This window comes from Dermacentor albipictus, chromosome 9, assembly GCF_038994185.2.
Source record: "Dermacentor albipictus isolate Rhodes 1998 colony chromosome 9, USDA_Dalb.pri_finalv2, whole genome shotgun sequence".
Lineage (NCBI taxonomy): Eukaryota > Metazoa > Arthropoda > Arachnida > Ixodida > Ixodidae > Dermacentor > Dermacentor albipictus.
The window spans coordinates 10,514,577-10,530,545 of NC_091829.1; the positions used below are offsets into that span (position 1 = coordinate 10,514,577).

The window sequence follows — 15,969 nt, forward strand, 5'->3', positions numbered from 1 at the left end:
ATATTGCCAAGAACCGTCACTAACCAGACACACACCTCAACATTCGCCAGTATGCGTACACTCATTTGTGCGCGTAGATGCGTACCGCGACATAGCTGTTAGGAAACGTAAATGTCGTGACTTTTATACCTTGAATTTTCATCATGATGTCTTCGATCATCATGATAAGTGCGGCGTGGAGGGGCGCAGATTTCTGTGAGTGACGTGAGACATATATATTTCTGCTGGAGTATCCGCGTTAGGGTAGCCTTGCTAAAGTTAGAGTATATTCTATATACGCAGCACGATGCCCGCATTGAAATCCCGGCTGATACGCGTGTGATCTGGGGCGGTATTCTCGTGCGATCACTTTCAGGGATGGGATCACTTTCGCGACATTTCGCGTGGCAGCGTTCCTGGTATGTAGTACAGTGCGCTAAGCTCGCTATCCTCGCGCAGCGAAAGTGATCGCTCAAGAATGTCGCCGCTGGTTTTCCGCTTGAAACATCATGCGGGATACGAGGCACACATTTATTCTGCCCTCAAACAGCTCCAGTGGCGGCGGCGGCAGCAGCAGCTACGGTCTCGTCAGACAGCCGTGGTGGAGCTTGAGGCGGAAGAGACGCCCTGTCCCTGCTTTGGCTGGTATCGGGACGCGGACTTGAAGAGGGCCAGCGCCATCAGGTCGTCTCGCAGCAGCGCGTCCCAGGCGTCGGACGCCTGCACCTCCGGAAGGTGGGCGTCGATGAAGCGCGCCGCGTCCCGGCAGAGCTCCTTGTCGCTGTGTCGCACGGCCAGCTCGAAGACGCGCACCGCATTGTCCGGCGCCAGCGCGTTGGACAGCTGGCGGGCGCACGCGGCCTTCACCGACGCCACGCCGTACTTGTCGGCCGCCACGTACAGGTCCACCGCGCCCTGTCGAGTGCACGCACAACAGCGATGTCCACGTAGCTGAATTGCGAGCCAGGCGCGTAGTAACTGCTTGTCGTAGCTGCGCGTGCCGTAGTTACGCTAACTTTCTTTCCAAAGCAAACCGCCGCAGTAGTGCCTGTGGTATTGTGCTCCATTGTCATTCAGTACCACATAATCTAACTTCAAACACACCCGCCGTGGTTGCCTAGCGACTGTTGCGGTGCGCTGCTAAGCGCAAGGTCATGGAATGAAATCCCGGCCGCGGCAGCCACATTTCGATGAAGGCGAAATGCAAAAACGACTGTTTTCCGTGCCGTGGGCGCGCGTTACAAGTCCCCAGGCGGTCAAATTTAATCCGGAGTCCCCCGCTAGGGTGGGCCTCATGATGATATCGTGGTGTTGGCACGTAAAACACCAGAATTTATTTTAAATGTTTAAACTTCAAATGCTATATCAAATAGCCACTAAAACTAAAGAAAGTGCTGGAAAAGAAATGGGATGTATGGTGGGCTTGAGCGGAAGTGCGTTAACTTTATGCGTGTGTTTTCATATATTAGTGTGTTTCGAATTGGATCGAAACAGCGAGAAACACCGCTTTGCTGTTTTGCTTTCCTGGTCATTAGCTTCGTTTTCATACGAGTGAGAACTGAAATCTTATAAGAACTAATGTGTGTGTATGTGTACTATTACCAAAAACTCAAATTAATGTATACCGCTTGAGCTTCACTGGTAAGTTGACTGATGTAGGTGGTTCCTTAATTGTTTACTCCTACTTTTCGCATAGCACTTAGATTTGTTTAACGTCCCCGCATATTCTTCGTATTCGGTATCATTGTGTGATGGTGCTTCGTGCGTTTCTGAGTCAGTATTTGCCATTACTGTTTTGCTCTGTGCCATATAGCTTCGTGCCCGCGAACAAACAGAGCACTGTTATGGGCAACACAATATGCACCTAAATATTATCAGCAGGGAGTATTTATAATTATCACCAATTCATTAATTTACAAAGCTGCGAGAATATATGCGAACGAGAAAGACAAACAGATATTAGACAACTTTACCTGAGCGTCGCTTTACCATTCCGTGCCGCTCACGTTTCACACGCTAGTGGAGAGGCATTGCAGAAAACGCGTATTTGACTAACGTGAACGACGCACTGTCTGCTTGGCTGCCAAATGACAAATAAGCCAGTTGCGAGGTCCCCGTTCTGCCTGCTTCTGCTATGCCGGAATGAGCGTTATTCGCTCGCGCACGTAGTTCCCGCTGTGGCACTGCCAGAGCGGACTAAATTTTCCTACGGGTGTCTAAATATGTCTGTGAATTGTATTAGGCGCTGTATATAAAGCAAAGGTCAAGTCCGAAATGACGCCAGCTTACGAAGCGTTCCTTTGCCGGTGAATATCACGTTTCGGTTAGCTTTTGCAGTACGCTGGGTGCCTACAGTGTTGCACCATACGTTAATTTAATTTTCTTATTATTTTTTTTAAGAGCACGACGCCTCTGTGACTGTTGTGCTTGTCTGTGGAGCAGCAGACAATAATATTACTTTGTCAGCGGGGTGTTACGAGCTTCTGCTCTCTGCAATACCCTCTGCTTACCCTCTGCAATAGTGTATACACGTTCATTAAATAACTTATAAAACAAGTCCTTGGCGCTCGCTGTCGCGGAGGCCTGAATTGACATCTTGCGCAATGCTTGTTCTGAGCGTTGGTCTTGTAATGCCCGCCCCATCCGGCGCACCTGGCTGATTCCGCTGAGCGTGCCGGCGTAGAGGAACTCGAGCAGCTGTCGGACGGCGTCGTAGGACAGGTCCTCGATGACCACGACGCGGTTGACGGCCTCGGTGGTGCCGCTGGTGAGCATGGCAGCGAACACGGGCGACAGCCGGCCCAGCAGGTCTCCGTGGGCGCGCAGTTTCTTCTGGCCGACGCGTATCTCGACGTCGCCGAAACTGGAACTCTCCAGCAGACCGGGCAGCTGGCCCAGCAGCGGGCTGCCCGGGCACTCGTCCTGGCCCCCGTTGCGGTCCGTCATGTACTCGAACCTGCGCTCACCACCGCCGTTGGGCTCTTTGAGTGCGTCGCTCGATTGAACGCGTTCGTGGTCGAAGGATGCAGCAGGCGGATCATGCCTTTGTTTTAGCCGGGTTTGCAGGACTCTTCAGGAGTCATGTCGTTCTTGCCTCGTTTTGCCATTTCGAACGGTCTAGATAGTTTTAGCTTAGGGGACGCAAGCGCCTTGCGTACGCAATAACTAGGGGCGACAGTACTGCGCATGCTCAGGCCCCTACATATGCGGTCTGAGCATGCGCAGTACCGGCGCCCCTAGTTCTTGCGTGCGCAAACCGCTTGCGTCCCCTAAACTAGACCTCTGTACTACCATTGATTTCGATCATCCGGCGTGGTTGCGTGGTGCCTCTATGACGTTCTGTTGCCGAGCACGCATAGCGGGTTCAACTCCCGGCTGTAGTAGCCGCATTTCGATGGGGAAACATGCAAAAACGCTCATGTACTTAGGCTTAGGTACACGTTTTCGTTGGGGAAACACGCAAAAACGCTCATGTACTTAGGCTTAGGTACGCGTTAAAGAACTCTTTGTGGCCAAAATTATTAAGCTTAATCTGAAATCCTCCTCTACGGTGTCCCTCGTAACCAACCAACCAACCCTGAAACATCATCGATTTCCATCAGCAAGTCCAAATTAGGTGCACAATAACTCGAACATCGTCGTAATTGTCATCATTTTTTTTTAAGGCAACTGTTATAAAATGTGGGCAGCTTGGAATTTTCGGTCGTGCTTTTCTTGTTAAGGAGACGCCGACTTCCTCTAGCTTTGCTATTTTTCAGCAGCGTGCGGGTCAAAGTAGACGCCGTTAGTCTCAAGAAACTCGGCACGAACTGGCGCGCAGGGATCTGATCGCGCAATCGGAAAAAGAAAGAGCGTGCCGGCTGCGACGCAATGCGTTGTCTGTTGCAGAGCGCGACCGCGTTGCATGGCCATGTCCAGTTTATTTTCGCATCCTACCTTAGTAATCAGCGTAAGAGTCTGACCAGGTCATCCACCGAGCCCTGCGCACGTTGCGCAGATGTAGTGTATGAGCTACACTGTACATAAAAATTGTTAACATAAAGGACAGTCGATATGCAATGCATGAACGCAGTGTATGCTAACGTACGGAAGAGTGACAAAAGACGACATAGAGCAACTCTAAAAGCACGGCTCAGTCACGTGCCACGTGAGTGGGCCGAATCAAAAGTGGCGAAAAGTTTAAACTTATGACGTCTGCGCGCACAGAAAATTACGTCGAGAAGCTTCTTGCATTCGCGTAGAAATGCAGCTCAGAAGATTGGAGAAGGCAAACTCTTACCCCCCCCCCCCCCCCGTTTTAACTTCGTCAGTCTCCTGGTACCCAACTTGGTACCACTTTTTTACACCTTTGCAAAATTAACTCAGAAGCAGTTACGTAAGATAGTAATATCGGATAACTGTATGGAATTGGTTTAAGCGCATTATTTCTAGATTTTGCGAAAATGTCCGTCAATTTAGTCCAGGCTGTTGTGTCATCACGGACGATGAAAGCACCCGTAAAGTACATTCCGAACAAAGCGAGTTGACGCGAAAATCCAGCTGCCGACAACCGCATGCCGACCTGAACGCGTCAACCTACCAGGTGGCGTTACGTCATATCTGTGTTTAGACCAATAAAAGTAGTTCTTAATACAAGGATTACTAAAAGTTCACTTTCTCTACTTACATGGAGAAGTTGTGTTCAGCATCTAACCGTGTTTTTAAACAAAAAATGAGTTTTCCACGTTTGTAACGTACTAGCTGGTAATAGGAACTGACTTGAAAAACAGTTGTGCCCCTGCGTGGTCTGCGGGTTCGACGAGATTAAGGCAGAGATGCCCAGTGTTCGGGGGGGAGCTTATCTTGGGACCACCACGTGGTCCCCAGTTAAAGCCCCGGATGGAGACACACACCTGAAGAGGACGACGAGCGCGTAGCGGTCGTTGTCGTCACCGGCGCAGGCAGCCGACGCGACCGAGGCATTGCTGGCCGAGCTGCCGTTCAAGGTCAACCCTACCAGGCACTTTTTCTCGCAGGTGATGCGCGCCGCCGTCTTGGTGTTGCAGGTGACTTGCGCGATGTCCCGTCCCGTGGGGTCCCTCAGTGCCAGGGAGTACGAGCCCTGCGCGGTGACGGTAACAAACGGCAAAGAGACTGCGGTAATCGAAAACATGGTTAAAAATTACCTTGCGAAGGAAGACCATAGCACATGGAATCTCACTCTCGTCAACGGGAAGCACACGATCTGGTGCTGGCAAACCAGAAAATTTCTGCGAAGTGCGAGATTTTAGCCTATACTTGCATGTTCTACACTGTGGAACGCTCTGTGTCGTTTCTTTACTAGGTGCTGGGTTGGTGGTGGCACTATGCTGTGTACGGAAACAGTGGAAACAGCTCGAGCGCACCCGACGGTTCGCTGTTCCATTGAAACAGGGGTTCCTAATCGTACGTGCGGTCTCTTTCTTGTTCGTGGTAGCCTGCGGACCATGTGGCCTACCACAATTACGAGCTGTTGCATTCATAGTACGATATCTTAATGACAGATTGTCATTTACCAAAGTCACAAAGCCTTCGAAGCCAGAAGGACGTTGTTAAGAGAAATCCACGCCTGATCCGCCAGTGATGCCTGAACCTCTATGCTTGCAGCTCCCACATACACATTCTTGTGGGAAAGCTTATGCTCCAGCTAAGTCAAGGTCGTAAAAGATGTGGAAGCTACGAACCGTGACGGTGGCCATGTCGTGTTTCAGGCTCCGCAATAACTTCCGGCACATGCTACTCGCAAAAACATTATTACTCACAGTGCGAACGAATCAACAGGGTCAAATAAGAAAGACGTAACCCAGTAAGCTACAGCAAAAATATAGCATTCGAAATCTGTTTTTGGTAGTCGGAGGGCCCCATGGCTGGGGCATGGATTTGGACAAGACCTTTAGTGCCAAAGGAATATACCACTAGCTCACTAACGTTGCGTCATGGCGCCGAGACTACTCCTTTAGCCAAAGGGTGCTAGTTCTCGCACTGCATATACTAGGAATGATGCGAATAGCATTCGTACTCGACTTCATGACCCTCAAAAAAAAAAAAGAGCTCTGTTGAGGTTACCAAGGTCGGAACTTGCGAAGAGGCTATACCTGTAGTGTGCTCTTCGTCTCGACGAAGCACGATGCTGTCTCGTAGCCGTAGTAGTCGACGTCCGTGGTGAGCCATATCTGGAAGCGTGGCTCGTCCCACTGGGCCGGGAAGGGCGAGCTGCAGAGCGAGACCTTGTTGCGCAGCCGCAGCTTACCGCAGTTGTGCACCGTCCACGTGTGCGTGATGCTGTGCGAGTGCAGGTACGTCTCGCTCGATGTCGCCGACGACATAACGGGCCACTAGGCTGCTGCTGCTGCCGCTCTCTTCTTCGACAGACGCTACTGTACTACGGCCTCTTTCGCCGCGATTGCGCCTTCTCGTTGTCGTCGTCTTCTTCCACGCGTGCAGGCGTTTACCAGTGTTGATGATGATGATCCCATACATTGACAGGTGCCACAACGGGACGCTGGTCAAGAAGGGTGCGGTAGAACATTAAGAACGATTGTGGAGTTTCGTTTATGTTTCTTTTAGTGGGATTGGCATTCTTTGAGAACTTTACCCACTTTCCAGTTTGTCAATTTGTATCCACCCTCTTTCACGTCACCTTGGGTCCACCACTGCATAAACGAACACTGGAACTTTTCTCGTGTCTTGAGGTATTCGATGTTGAAGTTTTCCTGCTGAACATTTGAGAGACAGCACCTGGTCTTAGAACTCGCATTTTCGGCGTAACGCTAATTCGCGAACACCACCGGATCTGATCTAAAGGACAGCACAGAAGCTGGAACGAGTGCGACTGATGGAATAAATTTTTCTTGAATGAAAAATAGAATGTGTGTGCGATGAATTGAAAAAAAAGATTAAGGCAGAAGCTTTCGGAACCTCGAAGCATAGCAGGGTCAACAAGAACACGTAGATATATTTGCCAACCTGGGAACATTAAAACTCGTAAAATCCATTGGTCGCGACAGTGAGAGGGAGAGAGGAGGGAAGCCGGAGAATGTAGTTGCACGTTTTTGTTTTCTTTATAGCTTGCTCTGAGCACACGCCTTGTGAGGGATACATACGCACTTTCTTAGTGATTAATTACCTGTCGTCTCAGAACACAAGTAACACCAAACGTGGAACAACAGAGATTGACAAGCAAAACATTGCTTTTAGATTACAGTGATCTTTTCAATGAGTGTGCTGTTGCTAGACTGGCGTGCTTTGGGAACTTGCCTGTATAAACGTTTTAGAAGCAGGGACGCCCTGGAATTCTTTCACAATGCGAAGGCTCCCACCTGATTGTTCGAAGACCAATGAACGAAACTTTCTTGTGAACATAATTTATTTTTCGGAAAACTTCATACAACATTTGTGAAATTGTAAAAGGAGCTCATTCGTTAGCTTTACGAAAAATTCGTTAGGGTTGGGACGTATGCGTAGACCGATAACTAAAGAGCAAGTTAAGCACAGCGCAAAGGGCGATGGAACGAAGAATGCTAGGCATAACATTAAGAGACAGAAAAAGAGCTGTTTGGATCAGAGAGCAAACAGGTATAGCCGACGAATTGACATGAAGAGAAAAAAATGGAGCTGGGCAGGTCATGTAATGCGCAGGTTAGATAACTTCGACTATTAGAATTACAGAATAGGTACCAAGAGTAGGGAAGCGCAGTTGAGGACGGCAGAAGACTAGGTGGGGCGATGAAATTTGTAAATTCGCGGAGCGCTAGTTGTAATCGCTTGGCTGAGGACAGGGGTAATTGGAGATCGCTGGGAGAGGCTTTCGTCCTGCAGTGGACATAAAATAGGATGATGATGATGATGATCGTTTGGAGCGCCAATGCCGATGTATGCTGACGTGCTGCAGCTAAATATCTTCCATGCCCATCCGTGATTTGACCGTGTGCTTGCGTCGCTCTCTTTTGCACATTGATGATGATGATCCTGAACACGTCCCCAAAAACTTCGGCACTGTGTCACGGGTCCAAAAGGCAGCTGGAATTTTGCGATCCCCCTTTCTTTTCAGGTGTATTTATTATTGTTTATTCATACTGACTGTTCGATAAAAAGAACGGCCATCTATACTTCCTTTCATTTACTTATTGTTATATATGGCGTCGCTGCCTATCGCAGCGCCATGAGAAGGCGCGTGCTTGGAGCCACCCAAGGGGGAGGAAAAAGAGGATGGAATAAAGGCAGAGAATGAGTAATGCCTCCATTGCTGTCGTACTGAGTAATATGCACGATATAACATTTATCATGATCAGTTCATTACTATATATATCTTTAAAATCGATCCCTCTATTACGTTTATTAAGTCCACCCCACTCTTTACTTATACTCCAGAGTGGACAGGCGTCATTGCTTTTAACGTTATTAACATCATGTCGTAATCCCGGGGTTTCTTGTCGGGACGCCGTGAAATCGCGCCTCAATGTCATATCTTGTCACCTGTATTGGCTTACAGGGCCGCTGCGGTGTTTCTTACAGGCTCGAAACGCCAACATGGCGCCCCCTGCTCGGATATGTACGGACCACTTGTCGCAGGTGGCGCTGTGGACGCTGTCACGATTGGTAAACATGCATCGGTCAGTGCACAACGCTGCGTGGCGCTGCGTGTCATGCGGCCTGCGAGGACGGCAGCTGCCCTGCTGGGCTGGGCCGTCCTCTCGCTGGTCGTTGTGGTGGCAAACAGCCCTGGGGGCGGCGCGGCCCGACCTGCGCAGCCGCTGGTGCTCACCCGGGAGGGCCGTCTACTCGGGGTGCGCACCTCGTTCGAGGGTCGGCCACTGCACGCTTTCTACGGCGTGCCGTACGCCCGACCGCCCTTGGGGCGCCTGCGGTTCCTGCCCCCGGTGCCCGTCACACCGTGGCGCCACGTGTGGAGCGCACGCCGCTTCAAGGGGCCCTGCATGCAACGTCTCGATGAGGTTCACTACCCTGTGCACTTGAAGATGCTGCAGAACGCCTCCGAGGACTGCCTGTACCTCAACGTGTGGACGGCAGTCCCTGACCAGCAAAAGGTGCTTCGGTCGGGGATACCACGTGTCGTATAGTAACTTAACGAAACATACATGAGGGCTTGTCGGAGGAAAAAAAAAAAAAAAGGTCGATTGGCTGTTTAGTCGTCTTCTCCTTCAAAGTTCATGCCGTTGCCTATAGCTAGAATCTTTGCTCATGCGGATTACTGCGCATACGGAAAAAGGAAGCGCTGCTAATCTTCCGCCTGTGTAAGCATCGCGTCTCGAGAATCACATAACAGGTATAAAATCATCTGTGCTTCGCCTATTGTTTTCCCTGTGACCAAAGCTCCTACTGAAGAAGAGCTAAAGTGCTGCTTTTATTTAACGAAGATGGACAACTTAGTCTTCACTTTCTCGGCGTAGTGCCTTCTATTTTCATGATGAGCATCCTCTATCGAACACAGGTGCTTATCCAATCATCACCTTTATTTTATCGCAGTTCAGGAGATAAAGTTATGCTGCTTTATGGAGCGACCACATTTACGTCCTGCAGTGGGCATAAATATCATGATGGTGGTGACTTTTACCCATCGGGTTGTTCACCGAGCAGTTTGCTACGAAAACTTACCTCCCTGTGTTTTCGCCACAATAAAACCATGGTGTGGCATGCTATAGTGCGAGTTTAACTATAGTATTGAGAAGAATGTTGGTTGTGCAAGAAGGCCTCTCTGAGACCGGACTTGCCGGGACTCACCACGTGTCACGCTCTCGCTCGGCGAGAGCAGTATCTGTGGCATACTGCATATGACTGCCTTGTCGCTTTGTACGGGCGTGTGGTGTTTTACTAAGATCAACAAAGGGATTACGGAAATAGTCGAAGCGTGTGAAACCACTACCTTAAAGAAAGGCCACCATAACTTTACAGGGAATGGTTATGCAAGAGCGTGTCGCTGTTTTATTGAGGCAGATATTTTTCTTTTTCTTTTCTGTTTTTTTAGTATCTATGCCGGATAATATCGCTACGAAAATATCGTAACGGGAAAAAGAAAAGCAAAATAAATTGCTACGGGACAAGCTCGAGAAATGTGTCTTGACTGCCTTCACGACCGTTCACATTCACTGACGACGTTCATTATCCTGAGGAGACAGCCAAACAAGCTTTATGTTTGGGATTCGCAAGATTACCTCGTTGCCTGTTTTCGCAAGAGCATGGAGCTAAAGCCCGTTTTTGGTTTTTTCAGAGGAAGAAATCAACTGGCGTAAATATTTCCTGGATTACAATTACCATTTCTTAAGGTTAGCTACTTCTGTATACGCTACATGATTCTACTAATTAAGGTCTTCTCGGGCTCGTAAAGCCACGGTTGCGGGGTTGCCGGTGCCTAACGTAGGCGGATGTACATGTACGTGAAACTTCGCTGTAAGCCCCACTGCTAATTTTGGTTCCTTCCCTATTTAAGGGTGCCGGTTATGGTTGAGGGTTTGATTCTCAGTTGGACAGGAAAGGTGTACATTTTTGTCATGATCGGCTACACGCAGTGACACAATGTAACATCGGCAAGAGCTGCGGCTTTCTATGAGAGCTGGGTCCCAGTGTTGCTAGCGCCGTTCTATAAGCATGCGGAATCTGATTTGACTTGACGTGAAGGTCACCTCCGGTGCTGTCTTGAAGCCTGTGGTGGTCATCCTACACGGCGGGGTGTTCAGCTTCGGCAACACCGGTTCCCTCCTTTACGATGGCTCGGCTCTGGCAGCGCTGGGCAATGTGACCGTGGTTTCGATGAACTTCCGACTCGGGGTGTTCGGTTTTCTGGACGCTATGAACAGAGAGGCGCCGGGCAACGTGGGTCTCCTGGACCAACGCATGGCTCTGCAATGGGTGCGCCGCAATATTCAGTCCTTCGGTGGCCATCCCGAAAAGGTAGGCCGGGCAGTGGTGGAAGCTTGGTGAAAACCTCGCTTATTTCTCTCACATTCCCGTGATCTCATAACCCACAAATTCACTGTGTCGAGTGTTGCTAAAAGTTTGTATACTGTTTCGTAAGCTTTTTTACCCTTTGTTTGATGGCCCACAAACCAACCAACCAACCAACAAACAAACAAAGAAACAAAAACGACATTTAAACAAAGTAATTTTAGTCGATTGCGCCACTCGACGCGCTGTGGAAAGATTTACTGTATTTTGCCTGTCACATAGCGCTCGTCTTTCTCGCCGCTCCTCTTAACGTTTACTATACATCTCTCCGTGCTGAAATTATTTTTGTTGACATGAAAGTGCCGCGCTGTTAGACGCATGCAGTTACGAAGCCATCGTCTGATATAGGCGCCTGTTCGATACCTTGGACTGCTTTTCTGCGGCTTTCTGCAGCACGCGCTGACATGTCGTAAAACCGCAATTCCGGTTGAATTATGTATGTATGTTGTCAAGTGTCAGTGACGCATAAACCATAAGCCATGTTTTGTGGTGATATATTAACCATGAAACATTTTCTTGATCATTGCAAGTAACCTTTACCAGTCGAGAAAGTTTGCCGTTTTTATCATTTTTCCAAACTCACTTCTGTTATTCCTCATCTGCTGCCTTTTGTTCGTTCTCTTCATTGTATGTTTCACGACTTGGGGGTCTTCGGCTGTTTGTAAACGAAAGAGTGAGTCAGGTGAGTGGGCAGGCAACTGGAACAGATCGATGATTGAGCGAGTGAGATAGTGAGTTTGTTAAAGAGCTATTGAATGTGTGAATTACTCATTGAGGGAGCCAGTTAGTGACCGAGCTCGTCAATTAGTGAATAGACCTACCTTGACCTTTTTAAAAATTGCTTTCTTTAATAATTTACCAGGCTTCTTACAAAACACCTCTAACGTCTTAGTACCCACCATTGATTCTGTGACGAGTTATGCTTCTTGCGTTTCCATTGAAGTACGGCGTGGACAACCTTTAAGTGACATCATGCGAACCTGGTTCGGGCTTCGGTGACTCTAATCACCGAAGTGTTAAAAATAAGATGAGCCTGAGTCGAGTTTTGATAGTGACTGCTCGTGTATTATGATGAATCCATGATGAATGTTCCTGGAGTAGTTACCTCCGTTTGATCATTAGCGCTGATTATGTCTTGGATACTGAAGCTCGTACACTTTGCATTCCATGCAGTTTGAATATACATGAAGTTTAACATCATTGCCTGCCCCAGCTTAGCTCCATAGAAACGAAGACCAGGACACTATCCCGCCATGGTTGCTTAGTCGCTATGGTGTTGGGCTGCTAAGCACGAGGTCGCGGGATCGAATCTCGGCCACGGCGGCTGCATTTCGACAGGGGCGAAATGCGTAAACGCCCGTGTACCTAGAAATAGGTGCACGTTAAAGGCGCACTAAAGGTTACTATGAAGTCAAATTAAAGTGATAAAGCAATGATCTCGAACGTCTAAGGCGTCAGTATAATCGCGAACAGACTTTAGTAAGCAAGAAATTGAGGTAAATGCATGATACGATTTGAGACCCCCCAGCGACATTCCGGTACTAGCCCGATGACGAAGGCACTCCTCCTCATAATTTAGGTCACTAGTACTCAACTACTCGTATTAAAAAGATCATTTTATTAGGTTATAAGACGGAAGAAAATGCTACTTGTCTACTTCTGTTCGACACTAAGAAAAAATAACATTTTGGCGTTACCCTTCAGTAGTATGGGTGGTCGAAAGGTTTCGTTTTCGCTCGACTCTGCGCGCTCGAATCTGCGTCGCGCGCGCTTTGGAGTTTCAGTTGTTTCGTTATCGCGTCGTGCTGCGCTGGTTCTATTGGCTCGCGAAACTTGCATTTGGGGTAAGCAGCGAGAATGCCACGTCCATGTGATGTCGGGGGATGCGCGAACGGTCCGCGGAACTTGGCCAAGGGCAATCGCAGCGACGAATCCAACGTCACTTATCACTGTGTGCCAACGAGTGAACCTCTCCGTTCAAAGTGGTTATAAGTGCCGTACCTATGCCACAGTGCGTTGGCAAAAAGCCGAAAAGTCGTATAGTGTGCTCGCTGCACTTTCGTCCAGAGAAATACGAGTTCAACGCCGACTTACTGAAGTCGGGTGGAGTGCCTTTCAAAGCAATGCTTTCCCGTAGCGCTGTTCCGTCAGTCTTGCCTGCATTCTCCGAAGCGCAAGAACAACTGCAAGTCGAAAACGCTCGGGGCGGTGAGTGCGGCATTTGGTTTTCACGAAGGAAATGCTACAAATGTGCGCATGTGTACAGCCATGACATACAGTTGCCGTCGTAGTAGTAAGCAACGACGCTGGCAACGCAAGCCCTCAGCAGCAAGTCACATCATCCGGGTTTAAATCGCTGAAGTGGAGCCCAGCATCGCGAGCCAACGTGTCGTTGTCAAAGTCGCCCATTCCAAGGAGCGTCAAAGTTGGCGTCATAAAATAGAGAATCAGCTTATCGTCGCGCGCTTTCCCTTCCGCTAGCCACCATAGTTCCGTTTTCGCGCTGCTGTCGGCTCTCTCTTGGCTCTGTTTCTGGCTGCGCGTTTGCGTTTTGCGCAGAAAAGCCTTAGCGCCGTCTGCGGGCGCCGTGTTACTCACCGACGGCGCAACGTCACTATGAGACCATGACGTAATCCCTCCTCGATCGGAGGGCGGGCGATTTCAACTACGCTAGAGGTACGCGGACGCTTCAGAACGCATTTTCTCATAAAATAAGTCTCTTATTGGCACGAAACAAGCGTTTCGAGGTTTGTGGTGTAGTATTTCAACAGTCCACGTTGACCTAATATTAACCTTTAGTATCCCTTTAAAGAACCCTAGGGGGTCAAATTAAGTTTCCGGAGTCCCCCACCATGGCGTGCCTTATATTCAAAACATGGTTCCGGCACGCAAAACCCCATAATGTTTTTAATCAGCGCGTAGTCATATTGTTTGTCCCATGCAGCGTGTATAACGTGACAGTCATGGACGTGCTAGCTGAGAAGAAAGCGCTGGTACCTGTTGAACACGTTTTCACTTGGCGCATGTTTGGAAAATGCACCAGTTAATGTGTCTGTAATAATTCTTGGCAGGTGACCCTCTTGGGCCTGAGCTCGGGCGCCGCGTCGGGCGGGCTTCATATGACGGCGCCCCAAAGCCGGGGCCTCTTCCACGCCGCCATCTTGGAAGGAGGAGGGCCCCTGTGCGATGCGTTCGTCGAGCCGTCCCGCAGGAGCCTGGAGCGCGCTAACCACCTGGCTGGACTGCTCAGCTGCTCGCGAATGGGCGCCAAGCTCGAGAAACTGCCGAGACAGGCGAGCTCACCTCCTTTCTGTTTTGACGCTTACACAGGCTACAGAAAAACTTCATTCGAGGTAAAAAAGAAAAACGATTCCACCTCCGGTGTTGGCAGTGTGACGAATTAGAACTCGCGTTCGTCGCTTTCTTCGCCGTTTCATGTTCGCGGTCGATACTGCTATGGATTCACTTTTTTCGAAGTTAGAGAGGTAGCTTCCGCTTTGAATCTTGGTATCAACGTGATACGCTGTAGTCAACCTTAAACGTGCATTTTCCTCGACGGATAACATTAAATGGCGTTTTCATTCTGGTATGAGTATTTTCACTTGCTATCGCTATCGGTATTTTCGCTCTGGTACAGTCCCACGTCGGGACTGAACCCGCCCGCCAGAGCACTCCACAACAGTGCTTCGAGCAAATTCTTCCCCTTGTGAAGTGTGTGGCGCATGTTCCAAACAATCTGGCAACACTGCGTTCGAACAGGTGAGCTAGAAATCTGCAGCTCACAATTAAAGAAAGAAAAGGCGGTGAGGGGATGGCCAGCTAGCTTTGTAGTAGAAGGAGGATCAGAAGCAGGATCTTAGATTGTAACGCGAAGTGACACGGACAGAAACTAGAAGCAGACAGGACGAGTGCCATTAGCGCTCGTCCTGTCTGCTTCTAGTCTCTATCCGTGTCACTTCGCGTTACAATGCAAGATCATGTTACCGTACCAACTCGCCCAACTTTCTATCCTTTTGAAAAGTAGCAGACACACAAAGCACGATACGAATGTCTAGTATGAATATCGATGCTCTTATTTCAGCTTGCATGCAGAAATTCGTTCATATTGCTACGGAACAGTATTTACAATGACGAAGAGGGGAGAAGTGAGACGACGACGACGACGATTGGACGCTAGCGTGGGCTGTTGCCTCTTGGCCAAGTGCGGCGTATTACGTTGTAAGCATACTTGTATATAGCTTTTCATCTGCGTCTTCTTACGTAACATATCTGGTGGAGGTGGACGTTCCCTGTACCTCGTGACGGAGCTTCGCAGTGGACGGTACGTCGAGCCTTCCTTCATGGCTCCCGGCGATGACAACTCGACTCAGCCGCCTCCAACACCTGCTCCACTTCGACGACCTACATCACTCTCCTCGCTCCTCGTGATCCTGGCGTATTCTCGGGCAAAGATGGGGAAGACGTCGAGGACGGGATCAGCCTATACGAACACGCCAGCCGCAATAACCGGTGGGACAGTACTATCATGCTCGCCAACGTAGTCTTTTACCTCGGTGGCACATCTCGAGTTTGGTTTCGGACGCACGAAGATGAGCTCATCAGTTGGGATTCGCTTAAGCAAAAGCCCCGAGACTTGTTCGGCAACCCATACGGTCACCAACTTGCCGCGCAGAAGGCATTATCCAGCCATGTGCAGACGTCAACGGAGCCCTACGTCACGCACATTCAGGACGTCTTGGCTCTGTGCCGCAAAGTTGACGCACACATGACTGAGTCAGACAAGGTTTCCCACATCCTCAAAGGCATTGCCGACGACGCTTTCAACTTGCTCGTATTCAACAACGTGGCGAAGGTGGATGCAGTTATAAAAGAGTGCCGCCGCCTAGAACTCGCTAAAAGCAGACGTATCGACCAGCAGTTTGCTCGTCTGCCCAACACCCCAGCGACATCTTCCTGTGCCGAAGCTCCTCCTACCAACAACACGCGATTTTTCCAGGATCGTCTGGCGTG

The 15,969-nt window shown here is 49.4% G+C and overlaps 2 protein-coding genes across 6 annotated transcripts in view; one reads left to right on the top strand and one right to left on the bottom strand.

Moving 5' to 3' along the window:
- Positions 1-496: 496 nt before the first annotated feature.
- LOC135911159 (uncharacterized) lies at positions 497-6,443 on the bottom strand. The gene is made up of 4 exons (XM_065443337.2): positions 6,093-6,443; positions 4,872-5,080; positions 2,632-2,935; positions 497-894 (listed from the first exon to the last, which is right to left on the bottom strand). Exons 1-4 carry the CDS (start codon positions 6,321-6,323, stop codon positions 568-570), a joined length of 1,071 nt encoding a protein of 356 aa, XP_065299409.1. The 5' UTR covers positions 6,324-6,443; the 3' UTR covers positions 497-567.
- Positions 6,444-8,606: 2,163 nt separating this feature from the next.
- The window catches only part of LOC135911155 (acetylcholinesterase-like), a 36,230-nt gene continuing 28,867 nt past the window's right edge, over positions 8,607-15,969 (top strand). For 2 of the 5 annotated variants that reach the window (XM_065443326.2, XM_065443328.2), the window contains exons 1-3: positions 8,607-9,044; positions 10,633-10,905; positions 14,031-14,252. In XM_065443326.2, the coding sequence (XP_065299398.1) occupies positions 8,643-9,044; positions 10,633-10,905; positions 14,031-14,252 (897 nt within the window). In that variant the 5' untranslated portion in view covers positions 8,607-8,642. The remainder of the gene's footprint in view (positions 9,045-10,632; positions 10,906-14,030; positions 14,253-15,969) is intronic. The other 3 variants (XM_065443329.2, XM_065443330.2, XM_065443327.2) reach the window with 2 other exon arrangements.

What these genes read in the sequence shown, in the direction of transcription:
- LOC135911159 (XM_065443337.2), bottom strand. Translation starts at nt 6,323, where the DNA reads ATGTCGTCGGCGACATCGAGCGAGACGTACCTGCACTCGCACAGCATC. An exon ending in GCGCTCGTCGTCCTCTTCAG is followed by an intron (nt 2,936 to 4,871) that starts GTGTGTGTCTCC and finishes TGGTGAGCGCAG; the next exon opens with GTTCGAGTACATGACGGACC. An exon ending in CGCTCAGCGGAATCAGCCAG is followed by an intron (nt 895 to 2,631) that starts GTGCGCCGGATG and finishes TGCACTCGACAG; the next exon opens with GGCGCGGTGGACCTGTACGT.